At 39.6% G+C, this 12,754-nt stretch overlaps 1 protein-coding gene across 2 annotated transcripts in view; it reads right to left on the bottom strand.

Moving 5' to 3' along the window:
- Window positions 1-12,754, bottom strand: part of LOC146805363 (neuroligin-4, X-linked) — a 791,723-nt gene that overhangs the window by 202,900 nt on the left and 576,069 nt on the right. For both annotated transcript variants that reach the window (XM_085622591.1, XM_085622592.1), the window contains exon 5: window positions 5,537-5,689. In XM_085622591.1, coding sequence (XP_085478717.1) covers window positions 5,537-5,689 — 153 coding nt within the window. The remainder of the gene's footprint in view (window positions 1-5,536; window positions 5,690-12,754) is intronic.

Raw genomic sequence — 12,754 nt, 5'->3', positions numbered from 1 at the left:
AGGGTCAAGCCCCCGGGGGGCAAAGCAACCTCCATAAATACACTTTTATGGGTCGGGGTGTGTATGGGGTCCCCTCCCAAAACTGCTCCTGATCTAGCAAAGCACATCTCCAAAGACCCGATGCAAGATTGTTGCAAGATTGCACTGTCCAAGGGACCACATCCCACAGGACATCAGTGCAAACTGGCAGGGTGTGTTGCCTGTTTTTGATGTAAAGATACAAGGCCCGACTCCATTTCCCGTATGCCACAACTCAATCTTTTAATAGGCCCAACTGTATTTTTTGTATTTATGCAAAATCATCAACATGTCTGCCTTTGACACAGATTTTATTTGTCCTTATCTTTCCTAGAAACTGTGAAATTGTCAAGTGATATCGTTATAGACATAAACAAAACACTTAATGCTATATGAGTCTGGAACAAGCGCTCAATTTCAAGGTCAAACAAAGAACAATAGTCAAAATAGTGTAGTCTGAATTGTTGTATTTTCAAAATATATGCATGAAGGGATGTGTCCTAAGCTATCATCTGGGTGCTTATCAGTTACATCAAACATTCCAAAGATGACATTGCATATTCCATCTCAGACAAGATACAGTATATAAGGACTGCCACTTGACCACCTGTCCTGTGCACAGATTATGGCGAGCAAGATCATGTCAGACCAGAAGATGATCCTGCATGCCAGAGATATTGCTGCCATATCACAGTTTCTACTGAAACCTGATATCAAGCCTGAGCCCCGGTTTAGTTGATGCTGATGCTGAACTCATGTTAGCCCTTTGCAAGGAACATGGAGTCCTAGTAATGACAGTGTTTTGCTGGAAATCAGGTATGCAGTGCACTCATTCTCGCTAAGAAAATCTACATGCAAGTTTTTCTATTTTCTATGCTCTCTAAGGGCCTCATGTAGGAAGCCTAATACCGGTCGGTAACGGCCGATTTTCGGTAAATATACCGTTACCGACCGGTATTTAGGCTTCTGAGATGTAGGGGGATCATTTCTGTATTCGGAATTTACCGAATCGGTAAAATTACCGAATCGGTAATTTTACCGATTCGGTAATTTTACCGATTCGGTAAATTCCGAATACAGAAATGAGATGTAGGGGAAGTGTGTGGGTGTCGTGGGGATTCGTTATTTACCACCAACTAAAGGTTGGTGGTAAATGACGAATAGGTGAATAAAAGCATTTTTGTGCACGTTAAAGTGTGCAATGTGGCAGACATACATGCCCTTAGGGCATGTATGTGTGCCACATGTGCACACATGGCCGAATCAGGGGTGCAACAGGGTGTCAATGTGACACCCTGCCACCCTTGCATGTGCTCCCCCATTACCGAATCGGTATTTACCGATTCGGTAATGAGGCATACCTTCCCATCAATGGGAAGGTATGCCTCATTACCGAATCGGTAAATACCGATTCGGTAATTACCGAATTTTTCCGAATCGGTAATATTTACCGACTAATTACCTACATAGCATTTACCACTTCATAAATACCGAATCGGTATGATTCGGTATTTATGAAGTGGTAAATGCCAGGCCACCTACATAAGGCCCTTAGTGAGGAGCATTAAAGTAAGATTTAAGGTGTTAGGTTTTTAGATTACATTTTACCCATGTTAGAAATGTTCATTTTATTCTACTTGATATTGTGTGTGTTTATTTTAGATGGGTTGAGCAATAGTGTTCACCTGTTGAAATAAACTTGCTTTTTAGTTAAAGTGTCTTTTTCCTTGCACATCTTGTGTGTGTATTATTGGAGAGAATGAAAAAGGTTTGTTTCTGATCAAAAGTGTCCATGAAACTGTTAGTAACATAAAATCATTGACCCCACTTCAACTATGTATTGAGTTATTAGACCTGTCACCCTTAGAATGGTCTGCCCAAAAATGTTTTTGCCTGCTTACCTCCTCTTTTGCTGTATCTTTTTGTTGGCCTTAGAACTCTTAGCATTTTACCACTGTCAACCAGTTCTAAAGTACATGCGTCTCTCCCATAAACACGGTACTATTGAGGAATACACAATTAGTATATTTAGTTTACTTTTAGGTCTTCTGTAAAGTGGTATACCATATACGTGGTAGCTGTAATCTAAATGCTTTTAGTTTTAGAAACCGCAAACTTGACCTGAGGTTATCAGAGCACTTTACATGAGCACTAGTTGTGTTTGTTAGGCATGGTGAGATGAATTGATTGACTATAATTACAGGACGTTGAGCATCCCTTCCGAGACTCAAACCCGGTTCCCCAGCTTCAAGGTCGACTGCTCTAGCTGTTAGACCACATGCTCTCCCCTACTGACTTACTGCCACATCAACGTGGCATTAAAAATCTCTTGCCAGGCCTTAAACTCCCATTTTTTACACGTAAGGCACCCCTATGTTAGACTCTAGGTAGCCCTAAGGGCAGGGTGCTTTGCAATTAAAAGGTAGGACATGTACTTTTTAGTTTTACATTTCCATGTAGTCACAAACACCCAAAGTCGTTTCTCACTACTGTGAGGTCTACTTCCCTCATACTTCCCTCATAGGCTAGAACTGGGAATTCTTAAGTACACTTTTAAGCTGTAATTCCTGATTAGAAAGGAGTAGCTGTATAATGTTTCTGATTTTTAGAATGGGAATGATATATCCACTTTGCTGGTAAAGTTGAATTTAACATTACTGTTTTAGAAATGCCACTTTTAGTAAGAGGACATTACTCTGCTCTTACATCTCTGTGTGCCTTGCAGCCTGTCTCCAATACATGTCTGGGGTGTGTGGCAGCTACACTTTGTGCAATCCTTCCAAACAGCCACAAACACAGGAAGGAGGAGTGTGACAGAGAACTCATGCATTCATCTGAATTCTGATAACTCTTCCTGGGCAGGAAGAGAGATGGGTAGCTGACACACCTGAATATGCAGTGTCCCGTTTGGCACAGAAAAGGCTGATTATCCCCTACTGATAGTCTGGAGCCAGGACTTGGAATACAGGGGGACCTGTGCCCTTCAAGGGCTGATGTGCTGGAAGGATTGCCACTCTGCTTGACTGCTACTCTGGAAGATCTGCTTTTCTACATTGCTATGCTGCCCTGCTGTCTGCTGATCTCTGGCCTGCTGAGGACAAGGACTGGACCCATCTCACTTGAAACCATAGTGACTCCAAGGGCCTGCTTGCTTGCACCCTGTTCCAACATCTCAGGGCCATAAACGACTTCCTGAAATCCTGGAACAGCACCTGGACTCTGCCCTCTGTGAGCCCTGCCCTGCCACATGGTGACAATCCAGCCGTGGGCCCTTGAAAGATGATTACTGTGGTCCAGAACCAACATAATCGTTGCAGTGACAACTTTGCGCCAATCAGAACCAATGCATTGCTGTTCAATGGTGACTGAGGAGCCGATCGAAGCCATCACTTTGACAGACTGTGTGGCTCGATGACAATGGACCGCATGGCTCGAGGACTACACAGTGCCTGCATCGCCAAGTGGTCCATAGGCAAATCCTTTGTCGCCTGGATGGATCAGAACTGACACATTGAGTGTTCGAAGCCTGCTCGATCCAAGATACTTTTTCAGTGGGACCTGGATTTACTCTGGTCCAGCAGAACCTCAAGTAACCACTAAGCGCTATTTGACACTAAGCACTAGGTTTTGCCTTATTCTTTACAAAAATCATAACCTCAGTTCTACTTATTGGAGTTTTGTAATTTTGGTCTTGTTTTACTCATACAAATATAATCTATTTTTCTAACCCTGTTTGGTGATTTTTTGTGGTGTTTTCATTGTGCTATTGTGTGTGTTGAACAGATTCTTTACACATTGCCTCTTTAGATAAGCCTGACTTCTCTGTACCAAGGTAACAGAGGGTGAGCACAGGTTTTCTTTTATTGTGTATCTGGCTTACCCTGACTAAAGTAGTGGTTCCTGCTTGTACAGGGTGAATACTCTGACAACCAGAAACCCCATTTCTAACATAGGTGGAGTCCGGCTGGGTGAATTGGTGCATTTACTAGGGTCACTAGTAGGCGTGAAAGCAACCCTTGTATATCTCAGCTGGAGAATCAGTTCATGCAACACCCTGTGCCCATGTCTGAATTGGGCAAGGCACACCAGCTTTCTGCCTCCGTGTCCTCCACCAGTGGCAAGTGAGGGCTGGCTGCAGGGGGAGAAAAGGAATCCTGTTTCCGTCTCTTGTGCTCTTCACAGTGTGCAGCTCATGGCCGAACTGAAAGATAAATTATTTGCAAGCCCCAGGGCCTACAAATGCCCCATAGGCCCTGCTGCTGGGCTAATATACACATTGTTGTACATTTATGGTGCCACTTGGAGCACAGGGACACCACAAGCAGTTTATAAGAGTGTTTGTGAGTCTGCAGGAGGTGAGGCAGCACCCACAAAAATGTTTTAAAAACTCACACTAAGTCACTTAGGGAGTTATAAATATGCAGCTGAGAGAGTTTTTGCCTATTTTGCAGCCCTCCCTAAGTCCATGCTATTTTACATGGACTGGGAATGCCTGAATAGCTAGTGGTTAGTCCTATCACTTCTCTATCTCTTCATTAGTCCTATCTCTTTATTAGAAGACAGACTGTAGGACACATGTTTTCAGTTCAGTACTTTATTAATATTGCAGGCATTTGACAATGTGAGGTTTACATTATAATACATTCTTACGAATATTGATTCCACTCCCATTGACTTTATTTGACAGTTATAGCATGTAGCATATATTTGTAATGTTGCCGTTAGTAATAACTTTCCCTGTAAATTAATTTTATTTCATTTAAATTAATGGTGTTATATTGGGGAATTATATCATGTGGCTACTTTTACAGATGTGGTGGCATCTTGTTTCATCTAATATATATGGGAGGTACTGTGATTAAATGCTTTGGGACCCAATAGGGCTGTACCATGATATAATGGTGCCACCAAAGGTATTTCAATCTACCTGATTATTCATATTTGTAATTTAATACATAGTCTTTTGTCATGCTTGTAATAAGTGTATGTTTCATTTTTACAAGAAGAAGCACTGACTGGACAATGATTTATTGAGTGTTGTTGCATATTAGTGAGATGGAGTTGGTAGCACATCTCTCCTCCCCCAAGTAGACCTTTGGCTGCTCTGCTTTGCTACCGTGAGAGAGTGAAGTGCTACAATTGGGGACTTGGATCCCAGCAACAAGACAATTGCGGGTTTAGTACTTGTGTAGTACTCATCCTTCACAGCTAATATCCTAATTTCTTACACATGCCATAACACATCTTCTTTTGCTTTAAAGTAAGACAGAATGCTTAAACAAAACACAAAAATACACAATAAACTGAAGCAGATAATATATAAACTGCAAATCATGAAGAACTACGTTCTGGCCCTTTTCAGATGAGGATTGTTTACCATTATACAATATGAATATTTTTCTTAGAATGATTGCAAATTAAGAGCACTTAAAATGTAAGTAGCCATTCAAATATAAGCTATAATGAAAGGTTCATTCAATATTTATAGATTTTGCTGTAGAAGAAGTAAACCACTTACCTAAAACCCCTAGCCTGTAGTTCACAGTTATAACGATGACATTTCCATGACTTGATAAAATGCTTCCATCGATCATGTTCCCAGTCCCCTCCATATAGGATCCTCCATGAATGTATACCATAACTGGCTTCTTGCTGTTCTGGTCATGAATGTCTGCAAATAAATGCAAACAATCAAAATTATATAATGTTATTTTATTCTTTCATGTATTGATGGGATTTTAAGCATATGATACAATATGTAAAAGTCCCTAGATTTCTCAGTTAATGCAACAGAAAGCTATACAATATGTAAAAGTCTTTACAATTGTCAATTAATGAAACACACAACTTTAGTTCTACCATTTCACTGCATGATCAAACTAATGATATAAACATGGCATAATTGATGACAACAAAGACAATGCCATCTGTGTAGCACTGATGGCACCCATGCATTCTGATTTGTACACTTGTTCCCTGTGTCCTCTTTAATCTGACCCAGACACCCGCTAACAAGTTTTTAAAATGTGTTCTCACAGATACTATTTGGCTAGAAATTGTGGGGCATATTTCCTCTTTCACTGTGCAACGTGGTGCAAGAGTGATGCAAATTAAAAATGAGAGAGGATGTAGCCTTACGTCTAGAGTGGCTGACCTCGAAGCAGTGGAACCGGGTCCGAGTCTCGGGAACGACGCTCAACATCCTGTGATTCTGGGCAAATCACTTAATCTCCCTGTGACTAACAAAAATAAATGTGTCCATTTGTAACGTAACTGGTGCTCATGTAAAGCACTCTGATACCCAATGTCTCGGGTTTAATTAGGGCTACATAAGACTCTCTAAAAAAAAAAGAGATGTCTGAAACAACGTCCTGAGTGGCTTTATATTTCTCAAAGAATGCAATGCAGCACAAATCGCTGTGTTGCTTTACCATGCACCAAGGAGCCGTTTCCATAGGTGTTGCGTGGGTGTTCCCATGCAACATCCATGAACTTCAATGCATTCCCATATTTACCAGAAGTGGTAGACCTGGGAATGCAGCAAAAACCTACACCTCCCCAGGTGAAGCATAACGAGGAGAAATATGTGTATTTGTTCTCGTTTTTTCCTCTTTATATGTGTGCTGCATTCTGCAGCATTTTTAGAAAGAGCAGAAAATTCTTAGGAGAATATTTTTGTTCAGGAAGTGGCACCTTCCTGCACAAAAACAATCCTACGTTCAACACGGGCACCCTTGCACCATAATGCAAGTGCGCCTGCATTGGCTCTAGGCAGCCAAAAGCTCAGAGGAAAAGGCATGAATGTGCAGTAAATACAGTGCATTCCTGCCCTTTCCCTTTCCACGCAGTGCAGTGCAGCAAGTTGACGTGCTGCACTGCGTGACTTGGCCATAAATATGGCCCTGTGTTTAGTACTTGGGAGATACATGTGAATGCACACTCAGTGCAGTTTTTGAGTCCTTCCCAGTGCTTACCACCCAGGTAACCCATACAGGGGCGGCAGTCTTTGGTGTGAGTAGATGCTTCGACCATAGCCATTGATGCACAGTTCCTAGCCTGTGACTGAACACTGTTTGCTTCATTCTGAAATACCAAACGCATCTGCAGTCTTTGGTTGTGGACATTGTTTATTTTATTTGCATTGTTCACACAGTACAGTTGCTGCAACACTGCAATGCATGTAGCACTCTGGTACACCAAGCATGGATGGATCCAATGCACATATTTAATGTGCATGTCTAAGAGGAATTACTTGCAGCATTCTGCTAACTGTGGAATTTTTTATTTATAATTCATACATTTTATTGCTAATGTGTGCTGAAAAACTTGAGGAGGAGGACTCAAAATATATCATATATGTACATTCCAAATGAATTACTGTGGGTCTTTGTTACAAGAATGACTTTCACTGTGTACATGCCCACCTAAAATACCTGGAGAATATATATGTTTATTTCTCTATAACCTTTAGCTGTTTCTTTCTTGTAGCAGTATTCAACTACTATTCGAAATGGGTTTACAGCTTCCGGCCAAATGCTATTCAAGTTAAATTCAATGTTGGAGTCGTTTGAGTAAGTGGTGAAACAAAACCCATCAAATCAAAGACAGCAATAATTCAATGTAACAAAAATGGTGCCTTACTTTCAGCAGTGCTGCATATGCCTTTATCCAAAAAATAGAGGACTCTCTATTCCACACTTTGTAAAGCTCATGTCAAGCTCAATTGTATGTCTACAATTTACAAAAATCTTTGACTTAAAATATAGCCATTAAAAGCTGGGGACGAAGGGGACGGTTCACAGAACATTTTTGGGTAGTGCTTTTACATGTCATAGGTGGTATATGAAGGCAGTGCTCGATACAGACAACTTTTAACATCATACTTCAATAGCATAATTGTGGAGGTGAAAATGTGAGGCGCGAATGTGAGAGCATATTTATTATGTTGCATTTTATTATTATGGTTTTGGGCTGCTGTGTTTTGTGCTGCGTCATTGCAGTATATCGTTGTTAGATTGCGTTCTGCGCTAACTGATTTTTTGTGTTGTGCCCTGCTATGTATTTGTTGAGCTTCTGCTTTGCTTTATGTTATATTATTGTGTTGTATTCTGTTGTACCTGAAGTTTACTCCAGAGATGTCAACAATTATTTCCAGCCAAATGCAGCATATACAGTGGTTAATTTGTAAAAACGATAAGGGTCAGAGGCAGCTTGCACCATTCATTTCTCCTGTTAGCGCCACCTAAAACAGAGCCAAATACTAACCATAAAAGTGGGGAGAGGATGTGGCGTAATGTCCAGAGCTGCCCACTTCGGAGCTGAGGAACCAGGTTAGAGTCTCGGTGTCAGCTCAACATCTTTTGATTCTGGGCAAATCACTTAATCTCCCCGTAAATAAATGTGTCCTTAACTGGTGCTCATGAAACCGCCAGTGTTGATAAATAAATGCCTGTGCTGAGCACCAGAAACCACTGGAGAAGATAAAACACTGGGCATATAATTTAAAGCCCAAGAGACAAACATCCATTTTGCACTCTATAATGCTGTAAGTTACTACTGTTCCAACTCTTCAACTCTTGAAGACACAAGTCAGCCCAAATCTGTGGCAGAGAACATACCTTAAATTAGCATTTATAGTTGTTGCTCTATGTGAATCGGGCTTAACACTATTACCATACCAGTGTATTGTATTTTTGACCTATAACACAGTCTGTGAATATTAATAGAGGGAGGTGGGGTATACTGGTTGTGTGCCAGTCAGTCTGGCATCCTCTTATCCCCTACACCTGCATAGAGTCAAAGTGTGTTCATCATTTGCATGGGCCATGCCCCAATACAATGAGACATACCACCTTAGGATTGTGCTGTTTCTATAAGTGTGTCAGCAGAATCTGTATTACAGAAGGTGCCATGAAAACGTCTGAGGCCCCTCTGTAATGCCAAATCTCACAGGGGACACAGAAAGCAGGCTCACATGACTGTTGCGCTCCCTGGGATTTTTAGGTAATTCAGTTTGAGGTGTTTAGAAATGTATTTTATAATAGTTTTAACCTTTGCAAGCACAGACCCTCAACGTAATGGGCAACAGAAATCTGCACACACATTAAAAAAGATATGGCTAAACACAATGAATGCAATCAATTTAAAATAAAATAACTAATAGAATGCAAATAAAAACATAAACCACTTTTGTGGCAAATAGAAATACAGAAAGGTTATAGATTTATTATATGTAATTATTCAGTTGAAAGAGTTAACCAATTTTATTTTCTTGACTGCCTACTCTAAAACTCTACATATAGAGGTGGTAAGGAAGCACTAGTACAAATCTCTGCAGGAATAGGACTGCAAATGTGACGTGCCATCAAAGAAAAGTCCTATTTTTTGTTGTTGATATTTTTATTAGAACAGGAAAAAAAGATAAAGTAAATAATTTACATGTCGGTTTACATATCAAATAGCAAGACCAATAAATTAAACAAGCATGGTCAAGAATTATAAAGAGCATTTCACATTACATTTTCAAAAGCAACTGAGAAAGAATCGGACTCCCACAGCCCTCGACTAAAACATCCTGATTAAATAAAAAAATAAAAATAAAAAAAAGATAAAGTGCAAAGTGCAAAGCACCATGTGCAAATCATTTTTGTTTTAGGAATACCCTACCTTCTACAAAGTGCCACGTGCAAATATAACTTTTTTTTTTTTAACTAATTTAACATCATCAGGCTTCAGCTATAAACCCATAAGGGAAAAAAGGATGCCAAATACCCCTAAATCTTGCCACCGCTCCTATACGTTTGGCATAGGCTTCTTCAAATTTGTAAGTTCTAGTCATTTTATTAAACCAATGTTCAATGCTAAGTTGTAGACTGGTTCTCCAGTTTTGCAGAACAAGTGATCTAGCAACTGAAATGGCAATTAATATAAAATATTGCTGATTTTTTGTAAAGCATTTCACTTCTCCTGAAGAACCAAATAACACCAACATGGCAGACGGACTGATTTCCAAGGATAAAATCAAAGAAATTTCCTCAAAAACCCTCTTCCAGAAATATTGTAAATCATTACATTCAAAAAATATATGTAGCCATCCCCCTTCACCCTCTCTATTACAACAAAAACATTTATTCGGGCAAGTTAGAAACATCTTAGACAATTTCAGAGGAGTAAAATATAATAGCCATCTAGATAAAAAATTAATTCTTTTAAAATTGGCGCCTCTGAGAGCTTTATTTGCTAGATCATTAAGCTGAGTCCACTCTTTGGTATTAAACTTGCAGCCTGTCTCTGAATGGATTTTTTGAAGCTCTTTTGTCAGAACATCTTCTGAGTTGGATTTTTGATGAAGTAACTGATACCAGCAGCCAACCCCTACCATTTCATTTACTATCTGCTTGACAATTGGCCTTATTGTCTCATGTAGAATTGCATAGTTGTTTTTAAGGAAATTGGCTATTTGTGCAAAGCTCAGGGCCAGCGTGGTATTCGGTGTGATGGCCTGAAGACAAACCGATTCCCAAGTAATTAAGGAATCACGATAATAGAAATTCCCGAGCTGGAGATAACCCAGTTCTTGCCAGTCCTAAAAAAGCCTTCTATTGAGTTTAAGACCTCCTAATGTCCCATCCTGTATAGGGGTGTAAGCGTGAAATAGAGGGATATTCTGTGATTTAAAAAATAACTGCATTCTATCAGCCAGAGTGAAGATAACCTTATATCGCATTTTTTGAGGACGTTTCGCCAAACGTAGGAAAGCTGGAAGTCCGATGGCGCTTTCGTTCAACACATATATCAATTTTTTTTCATCAAAAACAGAATTCTCCTTACCCAATTGGGAAAACAGATTAAGTAAAGAAGCCTGATGATATGTTAAAAAATGTGGGAGTGCCAGTCCTCCTGAAGTTACATCAAGTTGCAATATAGAGAACGTAACCCTAGGTTGTTTATTATTCCAAACAAACTTCCTTATTAATTGATCCAGCTTCTTAAAATAATAACTCGGGATTTTCATGGGCAGATTAATAAATAAAAACAAAAACAGTGAAAGGACCGTCATTTTGACCATTGAGACCCTTCCCACTAAAGACAGTTGCAACAAAGACCGGTTATCCAATAACTTTTTGACTTTCGTAAGCAATCTAGTGTAATTCATAGAAAATAATTGCCCAATGTCATTAATAACATGTATTCCCAGATATCTAATTGGGTGCGGAGGTTTTAGATGGATGGCAGGTGGGAGATCCAAAGGAGTCGTATTAAATGCTAAAATTTCAGTTTTTGCATGGTTAACTTTATATCCTCCGACTTGTGTAAAATTTTGAATTTCATCCAACACCTTCTGTAGGTTATCTGCCCCTGTCTTCAGACATAAAATGATATCATCTGCGTAAAGCTTAATTTTTGCCATACCATCTACAGGAGAAAGAAAAGTCCTATTAAGAGAATTTTACATGACATGACACAAATTTGGAATGTTAAAACAAAGCAGTTATTCTCTTTGCATTAACATATATGCATCCGACCCTCTGCACCTTTACTGCCAGCTTCAGCAAGTTAAAATCAACAAGAGGAATTGAAGGTGGTGCACCCTAACATGAATTGAATGATATATGAAGAACTGGCTGGTGCTTCTATCACCAACTGTGCCACAGAATGAAATAATATTGGCAATGGTGACAGGGTGGACTGAAGATCAATAATCAGTAAAGCATTTGCACTGGTCAGTCTTTATTATGTAGTGGGTCAAACATAAGTTCAAAAATAAAGATCTTCATTCCCCTGTGGAAAGAAAATTAAAGGGATAGTATGGAAGGAATTTGGAAACATAAGAATAAAAAAAAAAGGTAAATGCATTGAAAAGAAAACGCTAATTTGGAAGCGTTGGTGGGATAAATAAGAATAAAGTCAGGCATAATTTATAAAGTTGGGAGGCATGTGTTAGTGACCAAAAAAGCACTTAGTTGGTTTTAATTTGGAAAAATATTTGAACATCTAGGGTAAAATGTACTAAGAACTCATGCAATGCAGCACACCAACCAAAATTGCTGCATTGCATGAAAGGGAGAAGGCAGGACAGTGCCACAACTACCAAGGTATAGCGCTGTTGCTCTCACCACATTTGGCTGCCTTATGCTACACATTCATCGTGCACCTCAGTGCAAGGGTTTGTGCGTGATGTCTAGAATAGGTTCTGTACTAGAAGGATATCGTTCTAATACAAAATACTCTGCTTGGACATAGTTTAAAACTTTTCTAACTTTGCTTATGCGTTGTACAACACAGCCCACATGCAAAGTTAGAAATGTTTCAGAAAGGAAACTTTTCTCAAAAGTTATGCCTTGAGGAAATGTACATTAATGCTGCAAAGTCCAGTCTCGCACCTGCGGAAAGTCGAGATAACTCTGGCCCCCTATCTCTAGTGCTACTGAATCAGTACAATAAATGGTGCATTTAATCTAGGAATGTCACATATAAATTGAGTACCGTGTCTTAGACGTACTTGTGGATCCAGATACCAATAGCCAGCACCACATTTTTCAGTCGCTTCGCGCAAACATTAAATACAATTGTTGTAGGACAAATTCCCTAAGCCCTCACACAGATTGGGTTGGTGACTATATCTAGAAGCCCAAACTTGCCCAAAATTGAGTATGTCCTTATAAAAATAGAACAATGATTGGAGAAATTTAGGCAACACATAAAAAAGAAAAAAAGGTCTCATTATGTACTGCAA

This window comes from Triturus cristatus, chromosome 8 (genome assembly GCF_964204655.1).
Source record: "Triturus cristatus chromosome 8, aTriCri1.1, whole genome shotgun sequence".
Taxonomy (NCBI): domain Eukaryota; kingdom Metazoa; phylum Chordata; class Amphibia; order Caudata; family Salamandridae; genus Triturus; species Triturus cristatus.
Note: the sequence above shows the minus strand (reverse complement) of the source record. Positions and strands in the feature narration are given on the sequence as shown.